At 40.4% G+C, this 19,267-nt stretch overlaps 2 protein-coding genes across 9 annotated transcripts; both read left to right on the forward strand.

Moving 5' to 3' along the window:
- The first annotated feature begins 617 nt into the window (after positions 1–617).
- ubald2 (UBA-like domain containing 2) lies at positions 618–13,466 on the forward strand. Its single transcript, XM_035406260.1, has 3 exons — positions 618–888; positions 5,258–5,314; positions 10,382–13,466. Exons 1-3 carry the CDS (start codon positions 769–771, stop codon positions 10,715–10,717), a joined length of 513 nt encoding a protein of 170 aa, XP_035262151.1. The 5' UTR covers positions 618–768; the 3' UTR covers positions 10,718–13,466.
- A 1,639-nt stretch (positions 13,467–15,105) lies between these two features.
- LOC118219831 (serine/arginine-rich splicing factor 2-like) lies at positions 15,106–18,751 on the forward strand. Of its 8 annotated transcripts, none has more exons than XR_004763853.1 (4): positions 15,124–15,844; positions 16,172–17,273; positions 17,737–17,829; positions 18,351–18,751. XR_004763853.1 is itself a non-coding variant. In XM_035403284.1 (3 exons), the coding sequence occupies exons 1-2, from the start codon at positions 15,489–15,491 to the stop codon at positions 16,470–16,472; spliced, it is 657 nt and encodes a 218-aa protein (XP_035259175.1). In that variant the 5' UTR covers positions 15,121–15,488; the 3' UTR covers positions 16,473–16,488; positions 17,139–18,751. The 8 variants fall into 8 exon arrangements, 5 of the variants coding, with proteins under 5 accessions (XP_035259179.1, XP_035259178.1, XP_035259177.1 ...); XR_004763854.1 differs by having other exon boundaries at positions 15,131–15,844; positions 16,172–16,488; XM_035403284.1 differs by having other exon boundaries at positions 15,121–15,844; positions 16,172–16,488; positions 17,139–18,751.
- The last annotated feature ends 516 nt before the right edge of the window (positions 18,752–19,267 follow it).

Raw genomic sequence — 19,267 nt, forward strand, 5'->3', positions numbered from 1 at the left:
AAACGACTAATTTATCAAAATGAACACAGCAACATGAAAGGTAATATATGCATGCAACCAGTTATAATAATAATAATAACAATAATAAATATTATTGTTCTTGTTATTATTATTATTATTATTATTATTATACATTCATTATACATTATTAGTATTATTATTGTTGTTAGACCGATAATAATAACCACAACAACAACAATAATAATAATAATAATATGACATACAGAAGCAATAAGTTTGTTAGACAACTAAAATAAATCGAACTCCGTGTTAAAAGAATGGGGGCTTAATAACTGAATATATTAAATGAAAACGTGTTCAACGGGGGTCAAATTCAATTGTACAACGTTTCTTCTAAACAAAAAATACCCACCAATACCCCTAACGATTGGCCAATAAATGGCCATACAGGGAATGTTTTTCAACATTTACAACCAATTGGAATGATCCTAGAATGTCTGCAGTGTCCAATCCAAGATGATATGTCGCTGAGAATTACGTCACTCTAACAAAATGGACGTTACTCTATTGGCCAATAAGATATCTGTGCGTTTAATTTCACCTACCTCCCTGTCCAATGAGAAAGCTGGATTGGTTATGTTGTTGGTGGTGACGCTGGAAAATATTTTTGTTGGTGCTGCAAGGCGAGAAACCAGAGTAGAGAGGATTTATGTAGATCGCCTGGACGATATTTTACGTTATTGCATAAGCATTTCTTTTACACTTGGATTATCAAGATTAAGGAGACTTCTGTGTAGTGCATCGACGATGTCGGTGAATATGGAAGAACTAAGGCATCAAGTCATGATCAACCAGTTTGTTTTGACCGCTGGTTGTGCCGCTGACCAGGCAAAGCAGCTCCTTCAGGCGGCTCACTGGCAATTCGAGGTATGTGTTTACATGTGTGACTGTTTTGTTGCGCTAGCTGCTAGCAGATGGACGGCTACGCTAGCGAGTGTCTGCAAACGCTGAATCCAGGACCAAGTCAAACCATTTAGCTACACGAGTTACCCACTTTCCATATTTACACGTCGACTAAGGGAAATTATCTAGTGCTAGTTAAATTAATTTCGGAAAATATAGTGTGATATTCGATGAGAAAATCGACCAGACGTGCTAGCTAGATAACTAGCTGTCTGGCCCCATATTTTAAAATGTCCATACGTTTGGGCTTTGTTTACTAGGAAGTTGACGTTGGTTTAAATTTGATTTTTATATGTCCATGATCGGTAATTCTACAGTTTATGTTCGTGTAGGCTATCAGGCGTTATCATAGCAGTAGCTAACATCTAGGAGTGTTCGCTAACATTGTAAATACTGTATAGCAGCATGCCGGGGTTTGTTCGCTCTAGCTAGAGAATATCTAGCGTGGTTAGAACCTAACGTTAATCCGGAAGAAGCAACGTGGATGAGATGGTAGAAAGTGTACCTGGCTTTCCAGTTTAAGTTAATAGCGCGTTATATTTTACAGTTTGACTTTTCAGCCCTCGTGTATTTAGTTGTAGACGTGTTTTGATCACGTGCATGAGATTTAGTCTAATACTTTAATTTGGCTAACGTTTACTAGCATAAAATGGTAATGTTATTACAGTTAAATTACGTTAAAATTGTCAGTTATGTTAGCAAACATATCATTGTTTTATGAACTAGTCAACGTTAAATTTCACCCCCCCCCCCTAATGTTTTTCGTTAGTCTACTGTGGTAATATAGTATAGTATATAACTAGCTAGCTGGTTTAGCCTATGCAGCTGTATCTAACTTGCATCTGGTTTCACAATACCACAGGAAATGCCTGATAATATAAGATTGGCTAATTGGCTACCAAATTTAGTTTGATGTAGTGTTAGATAACGTTTCTTACTTTGCTATCTCTGTTACTGTGGTGGCTGGCTGAGCACTTAATCTGGTAATAATTAAATTGGCCAGATCGCAAACTATAGCTTTCTCAAGAAGAAAATCTAGAGCTAGATAATCCGAAAAGGGCCAGTATGGATGCGGATTTTTTTAGCCCAGTAATACAACACCTGATTCAATTAATCGTGGTCTTCATTCAAGACCTTGATGAGTAGAATCAGGTGTCTTGATGCTGGGCTAACAAACAAATTCACCCACGCCGGCCCCTTTCCCCCCCCAAAGGTTTAGTCTGCATTCAACATATTGACTAGTACAATGACTTGATCATGTTTTGATTAAGATTACTAACATCAGAATATAAGCATTGCCGATTCAGGACTGACGTAGATCTTTGTGTATTCTAGCCAACAATACGTTGAACAAACCGTTTGAGGAAATGTCCCATGGTGTGTGTACAGGAATAACTGGTGTGGCTTGTTCTGCATACACAACAACATAAAAACGTGTGTGCGCTGACGACCCAATTTAACTTAGCAACTGATGACATTTAATTTCCAGCCAATTGATGTACATACGCGTTGGCAACACGACCGAAACAACCATATCACTAAGTAGAATATCCTTCGAAGCTGTTTCTTATTGAGGCTTGGATAAAACCCCATTGAATAGCATACATACACATACACACAGAGGCAGTGAAATTAATAGGTAGATCCATTTGAATGTTTCCACAAGTGAACACAAGTTAATACATAAAAAATAGACTAAGCTTAAGCACTGACTCTTCTTGCCAAGTTAAGAAGAATGTAGTACCTAAGAACATTGTAGACAGTTCTGATTAAAATAAACGATTATACCTCCAGCTAGACACAGAACACAGAATGTGTGTGTACATGTCTGTATATCTAGCCTATATTCTTTCTCTTTTTTTAACACACAGTCCCCTTGTTCCATATTAAACCTGAATAAGCATTCCTTAGAATTTTCTTTTCCGTGACTGGATTTTTACTTGGCCATATGTTGCCTACTTGCATTCGGGCCATATTGGTATCGCAATAGGAAACATTGTATAACATACAGGGAGAGGTTCCTACATGTTATGGCACTTTCAGTCTTAAAGCTGTCATTCATGCATGAGAGCTCTTGTCTCCCAGCATTCCCTGGAGTCCTGGTGTGTGGGAGGCTCTTTCTTTTCTTTTTCTTTTTCTTTTTTTTCTTTTTGCTCTGTTCTCTTTAGAATTGTGAGCAGGGCCTAAATGTTTTACAAGCTGTGTACACTGAAAGAGTCGTTTTTTAAAAGAGATATTTCACGACTATATCATATCATGCCTTTGAGTGAACATTTAATTCTCTGAGGTTTCAAGTTTGCAATTCTGGACTTTCTTGCCAAAAATGGTAAAATCCATGCTTGAGGGCACTGCAATTTAAACAAAAAGGCGCATGTGTTAAGTGTTGTGTACTGTGCGGGGCCTTTGTTTATGGTTTGCAATAGCAGGCCCAGGCCGCTTGCCTTTGTTTGTAGTCACATGCGAGTAGTGCATTTTTGCCGAGTGTTGGTGATGTAATCCAGCCAGGAGGCTAATTGGGACCAAGCCTCTCCGATGTCCTCATCTTGTGAGCAGGAGACATGACTGATTGAACCTCTTCTATTGCTGGAACCTCAGCAGCTGTCAGTGTCAGAAGACTGTGTTTTCAGGTGCTCCAAGAGGGTTGTATGACAGAGGAGACTGACTGTTACTGCAGAGTTTTTGGTAACATGAGAGCCCTGGGTCGCTGCTTGTAGACAAAAAGAAAATACATCTTAAACACCACAAACAACAAAGAAAAAAGATTTTTAAAAGATTGCGCCTTTCATTATCAGTTGGGCCCTGTGTTGTTCACACACCTCCCCAAGTACCTGTTCGGGTCACAAGCCTTCTGCTTGCTCTCTTTCACTCTCCTTTTTTTTCACGAGCAGTGTGATGCACTGTGCTGGTATTTCAGAAAACCCCACAGCTTTTTGTCAGGTTTACCAGATGTTTTCACTTATTATGCACATTATGTGAAAACATTGGTTCAGCTTTCTCTTGTGCTGCTTGCTTTCCATCGCATGCCCCGTTTATCCTCTACTTCTCCTCTTCCCTGTCTCTATCAGGGGACCCTTCATCCCTGTCATTGCAGGTCAGTTGCGTCATATAACCACGGGAATGAGCTGGTCCCTGTAGATTATATAGTGTACTTTCAGGCCTGGTTTGTGCTTCTACCACTTTCACTAGTGTGGATACAAGGCTCATGCTTTACTTAGGACAGAGGGGGAAAGTAGATCTGTTATGGCAGGGCTTCCTGTTTTTTTTTTTTTAATTGTTTTTTTTTTTCTTTAAATTTTATCCTCTTTTATCAGATGTTTATAGTGTGTTTTAATGTGTTGTTTAATTTTACAACTGTTTTCTTCTCTGCTGTTGCTCTGGCAATTTTTAACATATAAGCCCCTGTTGTCATGTTAAATAGCTGTGCCTGTCAGTTTGATTCAGTAAAATACTGTGGTGTGCTGTGCATGCAAATGGTGTGGGGATTTTGAGCTGGTGTACCCTCCCTGTCTCGCTCACATGCTGATTCCAAACAATAGCCTCGACGCTAAGAGCTAAATTGTCATCCAGGGGCTGCAGTAGTAAAGGCAACTTTTACAGAGACCTGCCGTGTAAGTCTGTCAAGTCTGTGTCCGATTGATTTTCCTACTGGAGAATAATAAGAAATAAGCCCATTGGCCTTGGAAACAATGGAAACCAAGTGCTTTCATGTTGATATGTGTGTCACGTTGAGCAGCAGACATTCCTGCACTGCCACTGCTGTTGTCAAACACCCATAAGGAGAGACCAGAGCCATTCACTGAAGTATATGTGAGAGTGAGAGAGTCTGAGAGACAACGAGAGGCAGCCAGGCACTTTTTCACACGTTGTCTGCTGCTTTTGCTTGCTGCTTGAGTCTTGTGTGGAAATTGGTCTGAATTTTGAGCCTAACGAGACTCGTCAGCCCAAATGTCTTTGTTTCACTGAAGCAAAGGGAAAAAGCCATGTTCCGTCTGCACTGTTTCGGCAGCACATGTGGAATGACGGCATTGTGCTGAAATGTTTATTAGGCACAGCAGACAGTGTAGTGAAGCATTAGCCTAGGCATTTAGAGTGCTGTGGTGGTACATTTCCCTTTAGTACCTATCCTTGAAAATGAAGACACTCTTACAGAGAGTTGGAGATTCTTCTTCTGCAAAGTTCACACTCTGAAGTCACACTGTATCTTCATTATCAGTTGTGTGCTGCATAGGCTGTATGTTACCAGGCTGTCTGCAGTCCAGATATATTCATAAAATGTTGTACAAGACGTTCAGTGCTTACATTAACACGTTTTCATATTTTATGTCTTATACAGACAGCATTAAGCTCCTTCTTCCAAGAGGCTAACGTTCCCAGTCATCACCACCAGATGGTAAGTACATTTTGTTCCAAAAAGGGGAAAAAGATATACATTACATCCTGCTTTCAGTGAGCTCATTCAGGAAAACTCAGCATACAAGGGAAAGGAGGCAACAGAAAACCATTTGATTTGGTGAGGACATTAAGTAGCTGTAGTATCCTGTTACCCTGGAAAACATTGATCTTCATTGATCAATGCTTCATTTCTGCATTTGTCTTTAATTTGAGGGAGACCATAATCCTTTCAGACATGTGCGACTGTACATCCTCTGGCTGTGATGCATCTTGAGTGTATACTTCCTGGCTGTCTATGAGGCAGGATGCTTCCGTGCTATCAGTGAGCATAAGGTCCCTGGTTGTCTGTAAGCTGTGGTGCAACATCAGTGGTCACGTTAACGCAGGATTCTGCAATTTTACACAGTAAAAGAATCTAAATGCTGGGACAAAATAAACGGAGATATTCTATAAATGCAGATGTTCCTTTTTTTTAAAGATTACAACGGGCGGTGACCTAGACTGGAACCACAACAAAATAAATAAATTACTCCTGTTTCTTTGAGCCAATCGTCTTTCAGTGTCTGGAATTTGTGCTGTTTATTGATCATAATATTTACCCAGCCGTTGGTAGCCTTGCGGCATTCGAAGAGAGAGCGCTTAATTTAAATGACAAGACAAAAACGAGACGTCACGCTCTAGCTAGCTTGCTCAAGATGAGTAAATTAAAACCTAAATCACTCCAGGGATTTTAAGCATTGCCATATTATAGTAAACTGTTTTTTTTTTAAATCAAAATGCGAGTGAATTAGTGTAAAACACAGATTTTGAAATGTCCTGCATTCCAAAGATGCAGCATTCCATGGGTTAGCGCGACCACTGAGTATGTTCTCCAACTGTCTCTGAACATGGGACAGTGCATTACATTACATTTATTTGGCAGATGCTTTTGTTCAAAGCGACGTACAGTACATGCTTCCTCGCTGTCTGTGAGACAGCTCTGGCTGGAAGACTTGGAGACTATCCATGAGCAATGGAGAACATATGGATCATGATTCTGTCCCATGGGGCAGCATGTTCTTTTGTCTGTGGTCTGTGGTATGGTTAGTGTGCCTGTTTCCTGGCGGTCCACAAAGTGAATTATCCCTATACAAGAGGTAGTGTAGTTTAATGCTGATTGGAGTAGTTTTGTTCTTGTTTCTGCAACTTGGTTGAATGTCCAATAGGGTGGTTGATAAATTTTCAATCGATTTTCCACTTCTTGCACTTGCTGTTTCTTTTGGGACTATCCTTTCCCCGTCTTGGGAGTTGCACTTCGATACCTTTGCCCTTGTGTTTTTTTTTTTTTTTTAAGTCACTTTGGATAAGAGCATCTGCTAAATAAAATAAAAAAGTTTTTTGTTTGTGAATGAATGCACTCCTCTGGCAGAAGCCATGCTTAAGTTTGAGTGTGGAGTGGGGTGGAGTGGAGTGGAGTGGAGTGGAGTGGGGTGGGGTGGAGTGGGGTGAGTGTGGAGTGGAGTGAGGTGAGTGTGGAGTGAATGTGGAGTGGAGTGAGATGTGTGGAGTGAGTGGGTGAGGTGAGTGAGTGTACTCAATGGCCTTGTTTGTCTTTATTTTGGGTGTAGCCATTACATCATACTGCTGAAGGCTCTGTGGGGGAAGGGCTTTGACAGCCAGCATCTGTTGGGAGCTTTCTCACGTACAACACACCATCTTGTGACAGACCCAATACTGTTTCCCAGCAGTCTCCCTGGGCTACGAGGAAAGGGTCAACAGTTTGGTGTACCTTGAAACCAGGAGAGCCCCAAAATGTGCTACAAAAATGTGGCTTTGATATGTGTATTCATGTCGGCAAATATCTATGTGTTTTATTTATAACTGTAGGGTTTACATCCAAGATTCTGTTGTGATTTTATTAAGATTATTATGAATATTTTCAGAGTATGGCTCTTATTTTGCTCTCTGTGTTTAGACTGTATGGTTATAATTCTGACAGGGTTATTTCTGGGATGTAGGGTCCTCCCCAGGATTGTATTATAGGTGGTACAATTGGGAAGAGAACATTCACAGTACTCAAAACACATTTTTTTAAGGCCATTTCCATTCAGAATATCAGATGGGCCAAGCCAACCTTTTTACCAGGAAAGCCCAGCTTTGCAGTGTAGTATTGTGGTGTTAGAAAAGGGGCATGGTGGTTCAGCTGCATTTTTTAAGAGACATTCATAACTTACCATTTATGTTTAAGTTGAAGGGCTAGGCAGTACTGGCTACTTAAATGTACCGGCTCAGTATTGCCACATCTTTCAGACGAGTCATTTCACAATACCTTAAGTATGTGTGTATGCTTTCAAGGTTCTTTCAAAATTATTAATGTGCCATTAGGGCGAAGTGGACCACAGAGGTGCCAAACACTGAGGAAACAATGCTGCGCGTATTGCAACACAACGTGCTGAAACAATAGTGAAAGAATTCAAATGCATTCTTATCATACAAAATATGTCTTCATCCCTGTAAATCAAAGATTCTCTCCTGAAAAGAATAACTATCAATACAGCATTATTCACTGGTCCATATTTTCAGTTTATGGAGTCTTATGGATTATGGATAGCTGGGTACACATGCATACGCAGGCTGTGCAGTTTGATGGAGCCAATAGAGGCTGAAGGGGGCAAAAGTGTGTTTCCAGCACTAAGAGAATGTAACTGGACTGTTGGCAAGCTTTTTTTTTTTTTTTAGGCACCACATTTTTTATTGTTGTGTTTTCATGATGCTGTAATAATTACTGGTGCTTTATTTGCATCTGTTGTATAAAATGTGGTTTGAGTAAATATTTTATGTACATTTTAAAGAAAAATAATGCATGAAAATTAAAGTACCAATAATTCTGTCGTGCATAAATGTCGGTATTTGGACATAACCAGAGTATATCACCATCCACTTATTTCCAGGTATAAATGAGTGATGGCAGAAAGGATGGTTAAATCCAGGCTGATGCACAAGGCATTGTTCTTCTTTAGGTTCATATCTGTCTGAGCATATGGTTTTCTTGTGTGGGGAGGAGATGTTGCGGTAGCAGTATTAGGTCTTACGTAATCAGGTCTGGGGGTGTTAAAGATTAGGAATGAGGACAAAGCATGTGTGGGATGGAGCTCTGGGAAGCGTACTGCATTTCCCCCAGCCACACAGCCAAGCACGCAGCAGCGCCTGCGGAAAGAAGTCACATGCTCACTGGAAAAGCAATTGTTGTGTTATGACATTTCATTTGAATCCATCCTTGTCTGTGTGTGGATTCTGTGCTTTCCTCATGTCGGTGTGAGTTTTCTGGTAATTCTAGTTTCTTTAGAGTGTATAGCCAACCTGCAGAGGTTAAGCTTGACTTGTGCGTTTCATGTGTCCTCTGCCCTGTGACATACTGGCATCCCGTCCACTGGAAAGTTGCTGGGCTCAGCCCTAGCTTGCCACAAGCCCATACAGGATGAAAATGGGTGGATGAATGTTTGAATTCTTCAGTGAACAGACCATGAAGGAATGGGAGGACAGGGACTGAACACAGACTGGAAAATGAGTTCCTGTGTTTACCTACATTTGGGTGACCATGCTCATGCTCACGGAGGTCAGGATGGTGTTCAGTGTCTCGTTGCTCATCTTTGGAGCACACGAACAGCCAAGCAGATTAGCAAAGTTGCTTAAACCTATAGTTCTGCCGTTTTTTTTTTCTGTCTAACCTTATTTTGTCTGTGACAGTATCATTGTTGTACTGATTACAGCATTTGTCTTTCCCAGAGTAATGCTCAAATACGTTAGCTGCTAGCATCAGCACTGCCACCTCAATGCATCAGGCACACGGTCAGCAGATGTGTACTGCATAGGCCCCCTAAGGACTATAGCTGCTGCTCCACAGGCTACTATTGGAGCTGTGCTGCTTCCTGTCTAGTTGATTGCAGCAATATCCCCCCCTCCCCCCCCCCCATGTCTAAGTACTCTCCTCACCCTCCCCGCTTTGTTATTGTTTTGTAATCCTCCTGCCATTCAGATTGTGTCCACCAGGGTGTGCTTCATGTTGAGGGGCTCACTTCCTGTGTGCACACCGGTGTAGTTTCCTGGGATGTTTCCTGGGCTCAGAAGAATTGTGGGTCTGGATTTGTTATGTTTCTCCTCTTTTCCACCCTCCTATCCTGAATCACTGAACTAGGCTGACAAGGCTGAAGGAGAATGTGGACCGAGGAGATACTGTCACTCACTAGAACGCCCTACTTATAAGTCTGGTGAAGTGTACAGGGGCAGCCTATGTGTATGTTTATGTGTGTTTATTTATATATATATGTATATACACTCGCCGGCCACTTCATTAGGTACTTGCAAGTACCGGGTTGGTCTTCTGCTGCTGTAGCCCATCTGTTTCAAGGTTCGACGTGTTCTGCGTTCAGAGATGCTCTTCTGCATACCTTGGTTGTAACGAGTGGTTATTTGAGTTACTGTTGCCTTTCTATCAGATCAAGCCAGTCTGGCCATTCTCCTCTGACCTCTGCTATCAACAAGGCATTTTCGCCCAGAGAACTGCCGCTCACTGGATATTTTCTATTTTTCGGACCATTCTCTGTGAACCCTAGAGATGGTTGTGCGTGAAAATCCCAGTAGATCAGCAGTTTCTGAAATACTCAACCATGCCACGTTCAAAGTCACTTAAATCACCTTTCTCCCCCATTCTGATGCTTGGTTTAAACTTCAGCAGATCATCTTGACCATGTCTACATAATGCCTTTATGTAGACATGCCTAAATGCATTAAGTTGCTGCCACGTGATTGGCTGATTAGATATTTGCGTTAACGAGCAGTTGAACAGGTGTACCTAATGAAGTGGGTGGTGAGTGTGTGTGCATATATGTGTGTATATATATATATATATATATATAAATATACATATTCACATTCATATATAACTTGGACTATAAATGGCTTCCATACCGAACGTAGTAAAATCCTGTCCTGTCGCATCCCAAGTTGTGTAAATAAGGTTACTATAATTCATATGTAAGATATATTAGCAGTTCTTTGAATTGCCTTTCTCCTCTCTTTAAACCAGATGTGCACCCCACGCAACACCCCAGCCACTCCGCCTAACTTCCCAGATGCCATCACCATGTTCTCCAAGCTGCGGGCCTCGGAATGCAGCAGTGGCAACAGCGGAGGTCCTGTGCCCGGCTCCATGGCGTGCTCCCCACCACCCCCATCTAGTTTTGGCTCCTTCTGGGCCTCCTCTCCACCCAGCCATCAGCCCAACTGGTTGCCCCCCTCGTCCCCCACCAGCCACCACCTCCATCACCACCACCTGCAACAGACGCCCATGTGGCCCCCAGTGTCCCAGCCTAGCAAAGCCCAGCAAACAGCTGTTGTATCTGGACTGCACAGCCAGAGATGAGACTAAACTGTGGGAGGGGAGGGAAGCAGTGGGTGGGTGGGGGTCTCGATGAATTTAAAGGGATGGGCTTTAAATAAGGTGTAGGTATGTGGGCAGTGAGGGGTAATATAGATCTTTGTTTTTTTTTCTTGAATAATGATGAACAATCTTTTCACTTTTGAATACATATTCTTTCTCTTTTCCCATTATTGATGTGCAACAATTCAAGCCTTGTGAGAGAACCACTATCCAATTCAAATGAGCAAATGCGGAAGGCATCCTGCAATCAAGGTGACTGTCTCTGCCCACCGGAGGAAGGAATGTTCTTTGGCTCAGATCTTTAAGGGAGGACGTGTATATCATGGCACTAAACTCAACAATGCAAACAAGCCACCAAATTTGCCACAGGAAACTTCTGCGGACAAAAAAGGAAGAAAAAATATTCAAAGCAGTGTAATGTGTGGCTGGGGATTTCTTTGTTTTTTTGGTTTTTATACTTTGACATATTCATGCTTTCTTTTTTACTGTTCCTGTTACCTAATTTAGCTGACTGATACCACACAAAGCACTGACAAAGCAAGAATACAGTTACCAGCAGACAATAACTGCAAAGTTTTACAGTGGCATCTGTCTACATTTATCTCAATATTAAGAGGAAAAACCTGGTGCATTACCTCAAAGCCTGATATGTTTGATAGTGTTGCCGCTCTAACACCCTAAATAACCTGTGGGTGCAATTTTTGTTTGTTAAAATTTTCTGCCAGAAATGCTTTTGGTATGGAGAGATTTTAGAATATAATTGCTTATGGAATTTGGACAGTAGTTGAAATGGATTTACTGTCTGAAAATTATTAAAAAACAATGTTACTTTTTGTTTAGAGATTAAAACTTAACAAAAAGGTGGAATGTGAACTTTTACAATTTAATTTTGAATTATGACTTGGTGACATAACTATATAATCATTAAAAGAAAATATTCACACTGTGGACACAATCTGCCTCAGTTCTGTGATGCTGCATATAATGTCACAGGGCTCAGATTTACAAAGATTTTGACCTATAGATTTTTCATCATTACTTTCATGTGGGTGATGGAAAGAGCTGTTGATTAGTTTGTTTGGAAAGCTCAACTGCACAGTCTGCACAAACAAACATACCTGCATCTACCTCTGCTTGATGAGAGAAGCTTTTGCATGCTCTGAACGTACTAGTGAAGACAGACACTAAGCAAGGTGCAGGAATCTTTGTAGGTAACGTTCAGGAGATGACGCGGTTGTTTTGCTGTTGATGCTTCTGGGGACAACCACTCAGTCCTCCAAGACCTCCCGCAGACTTAACTAATTTCTTAGGAAGGGACAGGAAGGACAGTGTTTAGCTTGAGTCCTAGATCTTTGCTGTGATTTCTGTCTGTTCCCACATGTTACCATCACATCTTAGAAATAATGGTTGAGGAAATGGTAATATCAAGTTATGTTAATCGCGGTGAATATCTTGTTTAGTTGGGATCATCGAGATGATAAATTTGCAGGTGTGAACTGATGTGTTGAGACCTTTGAGGTCATGAGTTTTGTAGCCTTTTTAATTATTGGATTGTGGAAGTGTTTTATGTGTTGAAAGCATAGAACTATCAGTCCATTGTGTCAAAATGTTTGTGAATCTGCAGTGGACACAAGTAACTTAAAAATGTTAAAATTGAGGTAGCAAAAATGAGGATCATAAACTTCATGGAAAAAAGTATGACTTTACTTAGGGGGTTAATTGTTTTTGCAATGTGAGGATACTCTTGTAATGTCACTAAATCATCTCAAAATTATTTGTTTTATTTGTGGGTGTCTTAAATCTAGATGGCCCACATCATTGTATTATTTTTTATTTTATTGTGAACCTTATTGTGATATGGGACACATTGCAGTTATTTCCATGGTTTCATAATCTGCAGAAAGCAGAACTGAAATTGCTGAAATTTTGAACTGAAATTGTAAACTTCCACTATTCATGTGATTCAGTTAATCATTCAAACCAAAATGTTGTTTTTCAAAATAATAATAATAATAATAATAATAGTTATTAGTATTATTTCTTTTTTTTCCATGTCATCCCTCATTTTTTTGGTCAATAGTGCAGTCATCACTTCCATAGGCTGTTTTGTATGTCCTGTTTTTTTAATGCATCACTATTTTCAACAGGTTGTATTTTTGAACCTGTGCTCCCTTTTTAAATGTACTTTAATAATATCACTGTGGATTATCGGAATCTCAGTGGACATTTCAATGTTGGGCACACCCATGTCATGTGACCAACAACAACTCATGCCAAGGTTTGGCTTTGCCACCTGGGACACTGCTCCAGTAAGCCATCATATGATCTCTTCTGGAAGATCTTGTATTTCAGAGGGACAGTAAAAGCATATGTAAATAAAGTTGAATGTAAATACGTAAAAGCAAACTACTATGGTTTATGTGTTGGTCTGTTCTAAAAACTATACACATTATTCAGTTATGAGAATAATTTGATTATTTGCTGGTGTTATACCACAAAGGAGTAAATGATTATATGGTATTTTGTTCACTTTGTGACTTGTGTTCAGTTTCTCCAAATATATGGGTTTGGATGAAAGTGGTGAACTATTGGAAACATTTTTTAATTTACACGTTTTACAATATCTAATCTGACATGTTTCTTATTTAAAATATTGTATTTACTTGTTGACATGCTCTGAGATGGTTTGGTATTCACAAGATGAATTAAATCACCTCTTTTTACAGATTGACAGAAATTGTCTGTTTCCAGAGATTTTCTAAAATTGTTAAGCTATATCCTTCTTGTCAGAGGTTTATTCTGAGAGAATATTTTTGTCTTTCATAGACATACATTTAAATGGTAACTTTGCAGGTAGTGAAATGAAAATGGAAAGAGTAATTGGACCCCAACTTGGCATTTATTTTATATTGCAAAAAACTACCTGAAACTGCATTCCCCCCTACATCTACTAAGCATGAGCTGACAGACTTTTTTGTGTAAATGGTGGCAGTTCTTCTCCTGTAGAATTGTTGGTGGGTCCTCTACCGCTCATACAGGCTGTGCTGGATATCATGGCCCAAAACCCCATAAAACAATTTACATTGGAATTTACCTTTTTTTCACTGCCTGTCTGCTGCGAAAAGAAGCCACAGAAGTGTGCAGAAGGGAGTTGGAGGAAGATGTGCATTTTGGGAAGACTGTTTATTCACTTCACCATTTTGGCATAGATGCCCCAGAAGAAACAACATTAGCCCTGGCAAACTTTGGTGGTGGCAGATGTTAGCTGTGCCCCAGCTTGTTTCAGAACAAGTTTATCTATCCTTAAATTTTCTGTTCTGCCTACAAAACTACAGGAACAACCACATACAGTACAATTTGAAGATGCAGTCAATCTTTTCTGAAAAACTCAAATTCTGAGACATTGGTCATAAGCCCAAGAATTCAAAGGTTGTGTATTATTATGAATTGAGCAATCAACAGTTTACTTGGCTGTCACCCTTTGTCAGGGAGGTTCATATAGGGACACTGATATAAATTATGGTTACCTGGCCAATGCTGACAATGGAAGTACACTGCTTCTTTCTAATTCACAGTATTTTGTCACACATTGTCAATGTTAATACGCATGTCACACCTGTTGTAGTGTTCCTGCAACTAATTGTACAATAGCTTGGTTTTTAATATACTGTTCACTGAAATTTAGAAATTCCATTCAATTCTACTTGTGCAGTATTCCCTTCCAAATATGTTATTTGAAGAAAAAATGTGCTTAAGTGGGCAGTTAAATGTAAATTGCAATGAGAAAAAGATAACTGGCCTGTTTTTCATGGGAATTATAATATTAAACCAAATGGGGCCCAATAATAAAGCAGACAAGTCAATTGATCCAATAAGTGCTGAGTAACAATCTGCACACTGTGTAGTCCCCCTGGAACCAGGTGTGTATGTGTTATGAAATATATGTGCAGTCACTCAGTATAATTGTTTTACTGTTCACTGTTGCTGTTTGTGCTGAAGGCTAGTGATTTGCTGGTTGCTCCAGATGTATTTAAATTGCACCATTACGCATTATCCTTATCTGCGCAGACACAGGGTACATTGCTATGATTCTAGACATGTAGTATTTGCATATTATCTATCGAATAACAAGGTAGCCTATATAGTTATGACTAGAGGTTGCACCCACTGAACTGTATGGTTGCACCAGTACGTCACCCTCGGAGCACGATTAACTTCCTTCGACCCAACGCTTTAGATTATGATTGGTCAAACCATCCACGTGATGCGTTTTAGCCAATCGTAATGCAATGTGTTGTCCTCAAATAAAAGTTTACATTTACCAAGTATGTATTGCCAAATATATAATAATTCCAGTACAAATAACAGTCATTATTTAAATATTTTATAAGTGTATTTCGCCTACAGGTGTGACGAATTTATAGAATAAGCGCGCTTAATTATTTTCTTAGCTGGTTAGCTACACGATAGCCATATAAATACATTGGTGTTTCCTTCCCACCCGCCATTTTATGTTGAGAAACAACTGTTTACTGTAGCTACAGGTAAGCTATGCAGCTTTCGTGAAATTGTCAGATAATAGGTCTATTTGCTGTTGTCAGTTTAGCCCATTTTATAAGCTGTGGTGTAGAGTACGTAACCGCCGACGATTTAAACGATACAAGACGTTTACATTTCTGAGGAAGTAGTAGTCTAGCTATCGATTCTTTGGCTTGTTTGGCTGCCTGGCCAGCCATCTCGTCTTTCCAGCGAAATGAGTTACGGTAGGCCTCCGCCCGATGTTGAGGGAATGACTTCACTGAAAGTAGACAACCTGACGTACAGAACTTCGCCTGAGACCTTAAGGCGAGTATTTGAGAAGTATGGTCGGGTTGGAGACGTGTACATCCCCCGGGATCGTTATACGAAGGAAAGCCGAGGATTCGCCTTTGTGCGGTTCCACGACAAGCGGGACGCAGAAGACGCTATGGACGCCATGGATGGGGCCGTACTCGATGGGCGCGAATTGCGCGTGCAGATGGCCCGCTATGGACGCCCCCCGGATTCTCATTATGGTCGTCGCGGAGGGCCACCCCGAAGGTACGGTGGCTATGGAAGACGAAGTAGAAGGTAAGGACTCGATAGCTTGTTGGCTTGTTCGGTAGGCCGAACAAGCATGGCTTGCTAGAGAAGAGTCCTAGATGGTCACAAGTTATGGACCATAGTTGTAACTACATGTTCACGCGAGTGTATTTGTGTCAGCCTATTGTGTGACTGGCTTGGTTATCGTTTGCTACTGGATACCGTAATTGTAAGCTGTACACTCTCATGTGTTCTGAAGTGTACATTTTATTATAAGAAACGCTACATGGCATTGTAGCATCAGATCCGGCTGTTTAACTACTTGTTTTACTTGTTTACATTTGTCGAAGATAACATGCTGAATTTACTCATTAGCTTCTCCCCCAGCCCACGACGCCGGAGGCGCAGCCGGTCGAGAAGTAGGAGTCGTTCACGCAGTCGCTCACGCTACAGCAGATCACGGTCCAGGTCCTACTCCAGGTCACGATCGCGCTCCAAGTCGCGCACGCCCCGCAGGAGCAAGTCTAAATCCGCGTCCAGGTCCCGGTCCAAATCGAAGTCCAAGTCCAAATCCCGCTCCAGGAGCCGCACACCACCTTCCAATAGAGCATCAAAGTCCAGATCAAGATCGAAGAGCCAGCCCAAGTCACCAGAGGAGGAAGGCACTGCGACCTAATTAAGCCGCATTAAGGGTAAGGCTGGGGGGTTTCTACTAACACAGTATGTGGGTTAGAGGGGTTAGTCAGTTTTTTTTATTTTTTATTTAAAAAACGCGAGCATGCTCAATTATTTCCAGGAGACGGTAATGGTAAGACACAGTTGTAGTTGTAAATCTGCTTGGGGTGATCTAACAATTCTGTCTGCAGCTTTTTGCTCTCAGAAGGTGGGCAAAATTAAGTGACTTCACATTAATTTACAACATGGTGAGGGTATGTCTCTTGGGCAGGTCTGTCAGACATCGTCTGGCTTCAAATTTAGTAATTTAAATTGAATTAACCACATTACCCTAGCTGGTAGTGGTGCAAAATCTGATTACCTAAGTGATTGCCAGTTCAGTCATCAATACCTTTGACATACTTGCCTTAAGGGTGGAAAAGTTCCTAGAATTGTTCCAGTGAATTTAAAGATTAGTATATAGCCTCTCGTGCATTGATCTTTTCCTGCTTATGTTTTAGCTTCCATTTCAAATGAAAAGGATTACCCTTAGTGAATTTTCTGGTGGTGGGTGGGAGTGGGTGGTAAATATTGTTGGATGCACAGGAGTGAATATATTTTTTGCAATATTTGAAAATGGTTTTGGGTTTAAAATATTCACCAAAAATGTGGAATTCTCTCCTCAAAGCTGCTGTTTCCTGTTTGCAAAAATGGAGTTTGGTGCAGTTTGAGCAGTTAGTGTGTGATCCGCCCATGGGCTGCCTGCTGCTGTTGGGGGTTGCTATGGAGCAGGTCGGTCTGTCAGTGTTGAGGTGGTGTTGAGGTACGTCTGCAGGACAATGGACCTGAAGCTTTACATTGTCCTCCAGGTCATGTGCTCTGGTGTATTGGTACATAGACTAAAACAGGAGGAAATGAGGTTTGTTTGCCCAATTGTCAGACTAAAAGACCTCTGACCTGGCTGTGTGCATTAGTGATACACCCCTTTACATGTGTGAATTAATTCAACAAACCAAATTAATTTCTAGAGGAATCTTTTCACATCACTTGGAGTACTTGTTCCCAAATGAGTTTTGGGAAAGGGACACATTTTTAGAACAGTCACCATAAACACATTAATTGATCATTTGGAGCACTGCACAAACAGAAATTCACATTCATGTAATTTGGTGGTAACCCAAATTTAAAAATCCCCTTAGAATTATGGTAATATTTTACAAGCCTAATGGTTGTAAAGTTTTAACTGAAAATATTGTATTCTCACATTATTATTTTTTTGTTTCTAGATTCTTTTCAGATTGAGACTTCACTGAGGACAGCCCATCAAAAGTACAGGCCTCAAAGATGATTCTCCACCCTGACAGTTTCTGATTTAAAAGGTTATTGTCACCGTCTGAAGGTTTTAAATACATTTTTTATTTTTGGTTAAGGCTTGCTTGTGCCATCTCATAATTTGTTGAAAAGGATAACCCTCAGATGGGCTTGTGCAATTGCTGTAAATCAAAACTTGTTTTCTGTTAATCATAGTGTGGAGTTGTAGAGTATTTCAGTTGTAATCAGTCTGAATTACATGCAATTATTGATCAGTGTGCGTATCATATGTAGAAAATAGTGACTAAATCAGATGGGCACCTAAGTTTTTCATTGCCCTCAGTTGGCTTCGGAATGAATCTCGCGTTATCTGCAAAATGCTTTGAATTGCATGTCAAGTCGCTCTAATGTTGAAGTAGTGCAGGTGTATATGACAAATGTAAATGTGTGCATCAGCGGGGTCAGAAGGGGTCTTCAGTCTCAAGCGGAGGGGGAATGATTGTTTGATCCAGCATTGTTTGTTCTTTTGATTTATAATTGGTCGTTTTGTTATTCTAATCCTCTCTCTTGTGTATTTTTTGTGCATTAGGCGCAGTTGTGTAGCAGTTGAGTATTGCTGGTTAGCTGTTAAGGTGGCCTGTTGCAGTGCAGAGAGCTTGGCTGTTTCCAGTTTTCTCCTGGTTGCTCCTGTGTTACAATGCCTTGGTGTGCCTTGATGTGTAAAAACGGCTGCAGCAGATTATCCTTTAAAATACTGGTCACCTGCGTTTCCTGACATCTGAATGTCCTTTTTTTCCCATCCCTCAACCTATTGGAACCTGTAGAAGCGTTCACATTTTGTCACATTCTTTTAGACTTTTTTTTCCTCCCTTGAAAGTTACTTGTTACAGAGAATGTTAACTGCATTTTGTAGCCTGTTCTTAGACTATTCCTTTAACTTTCTATACTTGTAACAATGTGAATGCTAATAAACAATTTTTGTGTAATTTGTCTCGCAGTGTTTACAGACTTGCCCCTTAATGTTGTTAATTTGGTTGTGCATTACATTTGTTGGCACCTGGAGATATTCTTAAAGGATGCAGTGGACCATTGTGTTTCATATGTATATTTGGCCTGTGCATGTTGGTCTGTGCACATTTAAATGTCAAAATACCATTTGATGAACCCTAGTACAATATCTGTTGTATGAACATAAAACCAAAAGCAAATTTTCCCCTTTTTCCTTTGCCTTCCTGTTGTCCTTTGGTCAAAAAAGACCCATCACTGAGATTAACAGCAGTCCCTAAATAAATTTTGCAGCATGCAATTTGTTGCATCCCCCCAGTGACCCTAGTATTTTACCATTGGGGAAGAAGTTAAATATTGCCCTTTTTTATTTTTATAAGCTACACTATATGGGTACAAAGATTGTCTTATGGGTGGTTTGTGACCATGCTTTATGAAATCAAATTTCATAAAGTTAAGGGCTATACCTCTACTACAGGGGAAAAAAAAAAAAGTTTTTGT

Source organism: Anguilla anguilla, chromosome 2 (assembly GCF_013347855.1).
Source record: "Anguilla anguilla isolate fAngAng1 chromosome 2, fAngAng1.pri, whole genome shotgun sequence".
Classification (NCBI taxonomy): Eukaryota; Metazoa; Chordata; class Actinopteri; order Anguilliformes; family Anguillidae; genus Anguilla; species Anguilla anguilla.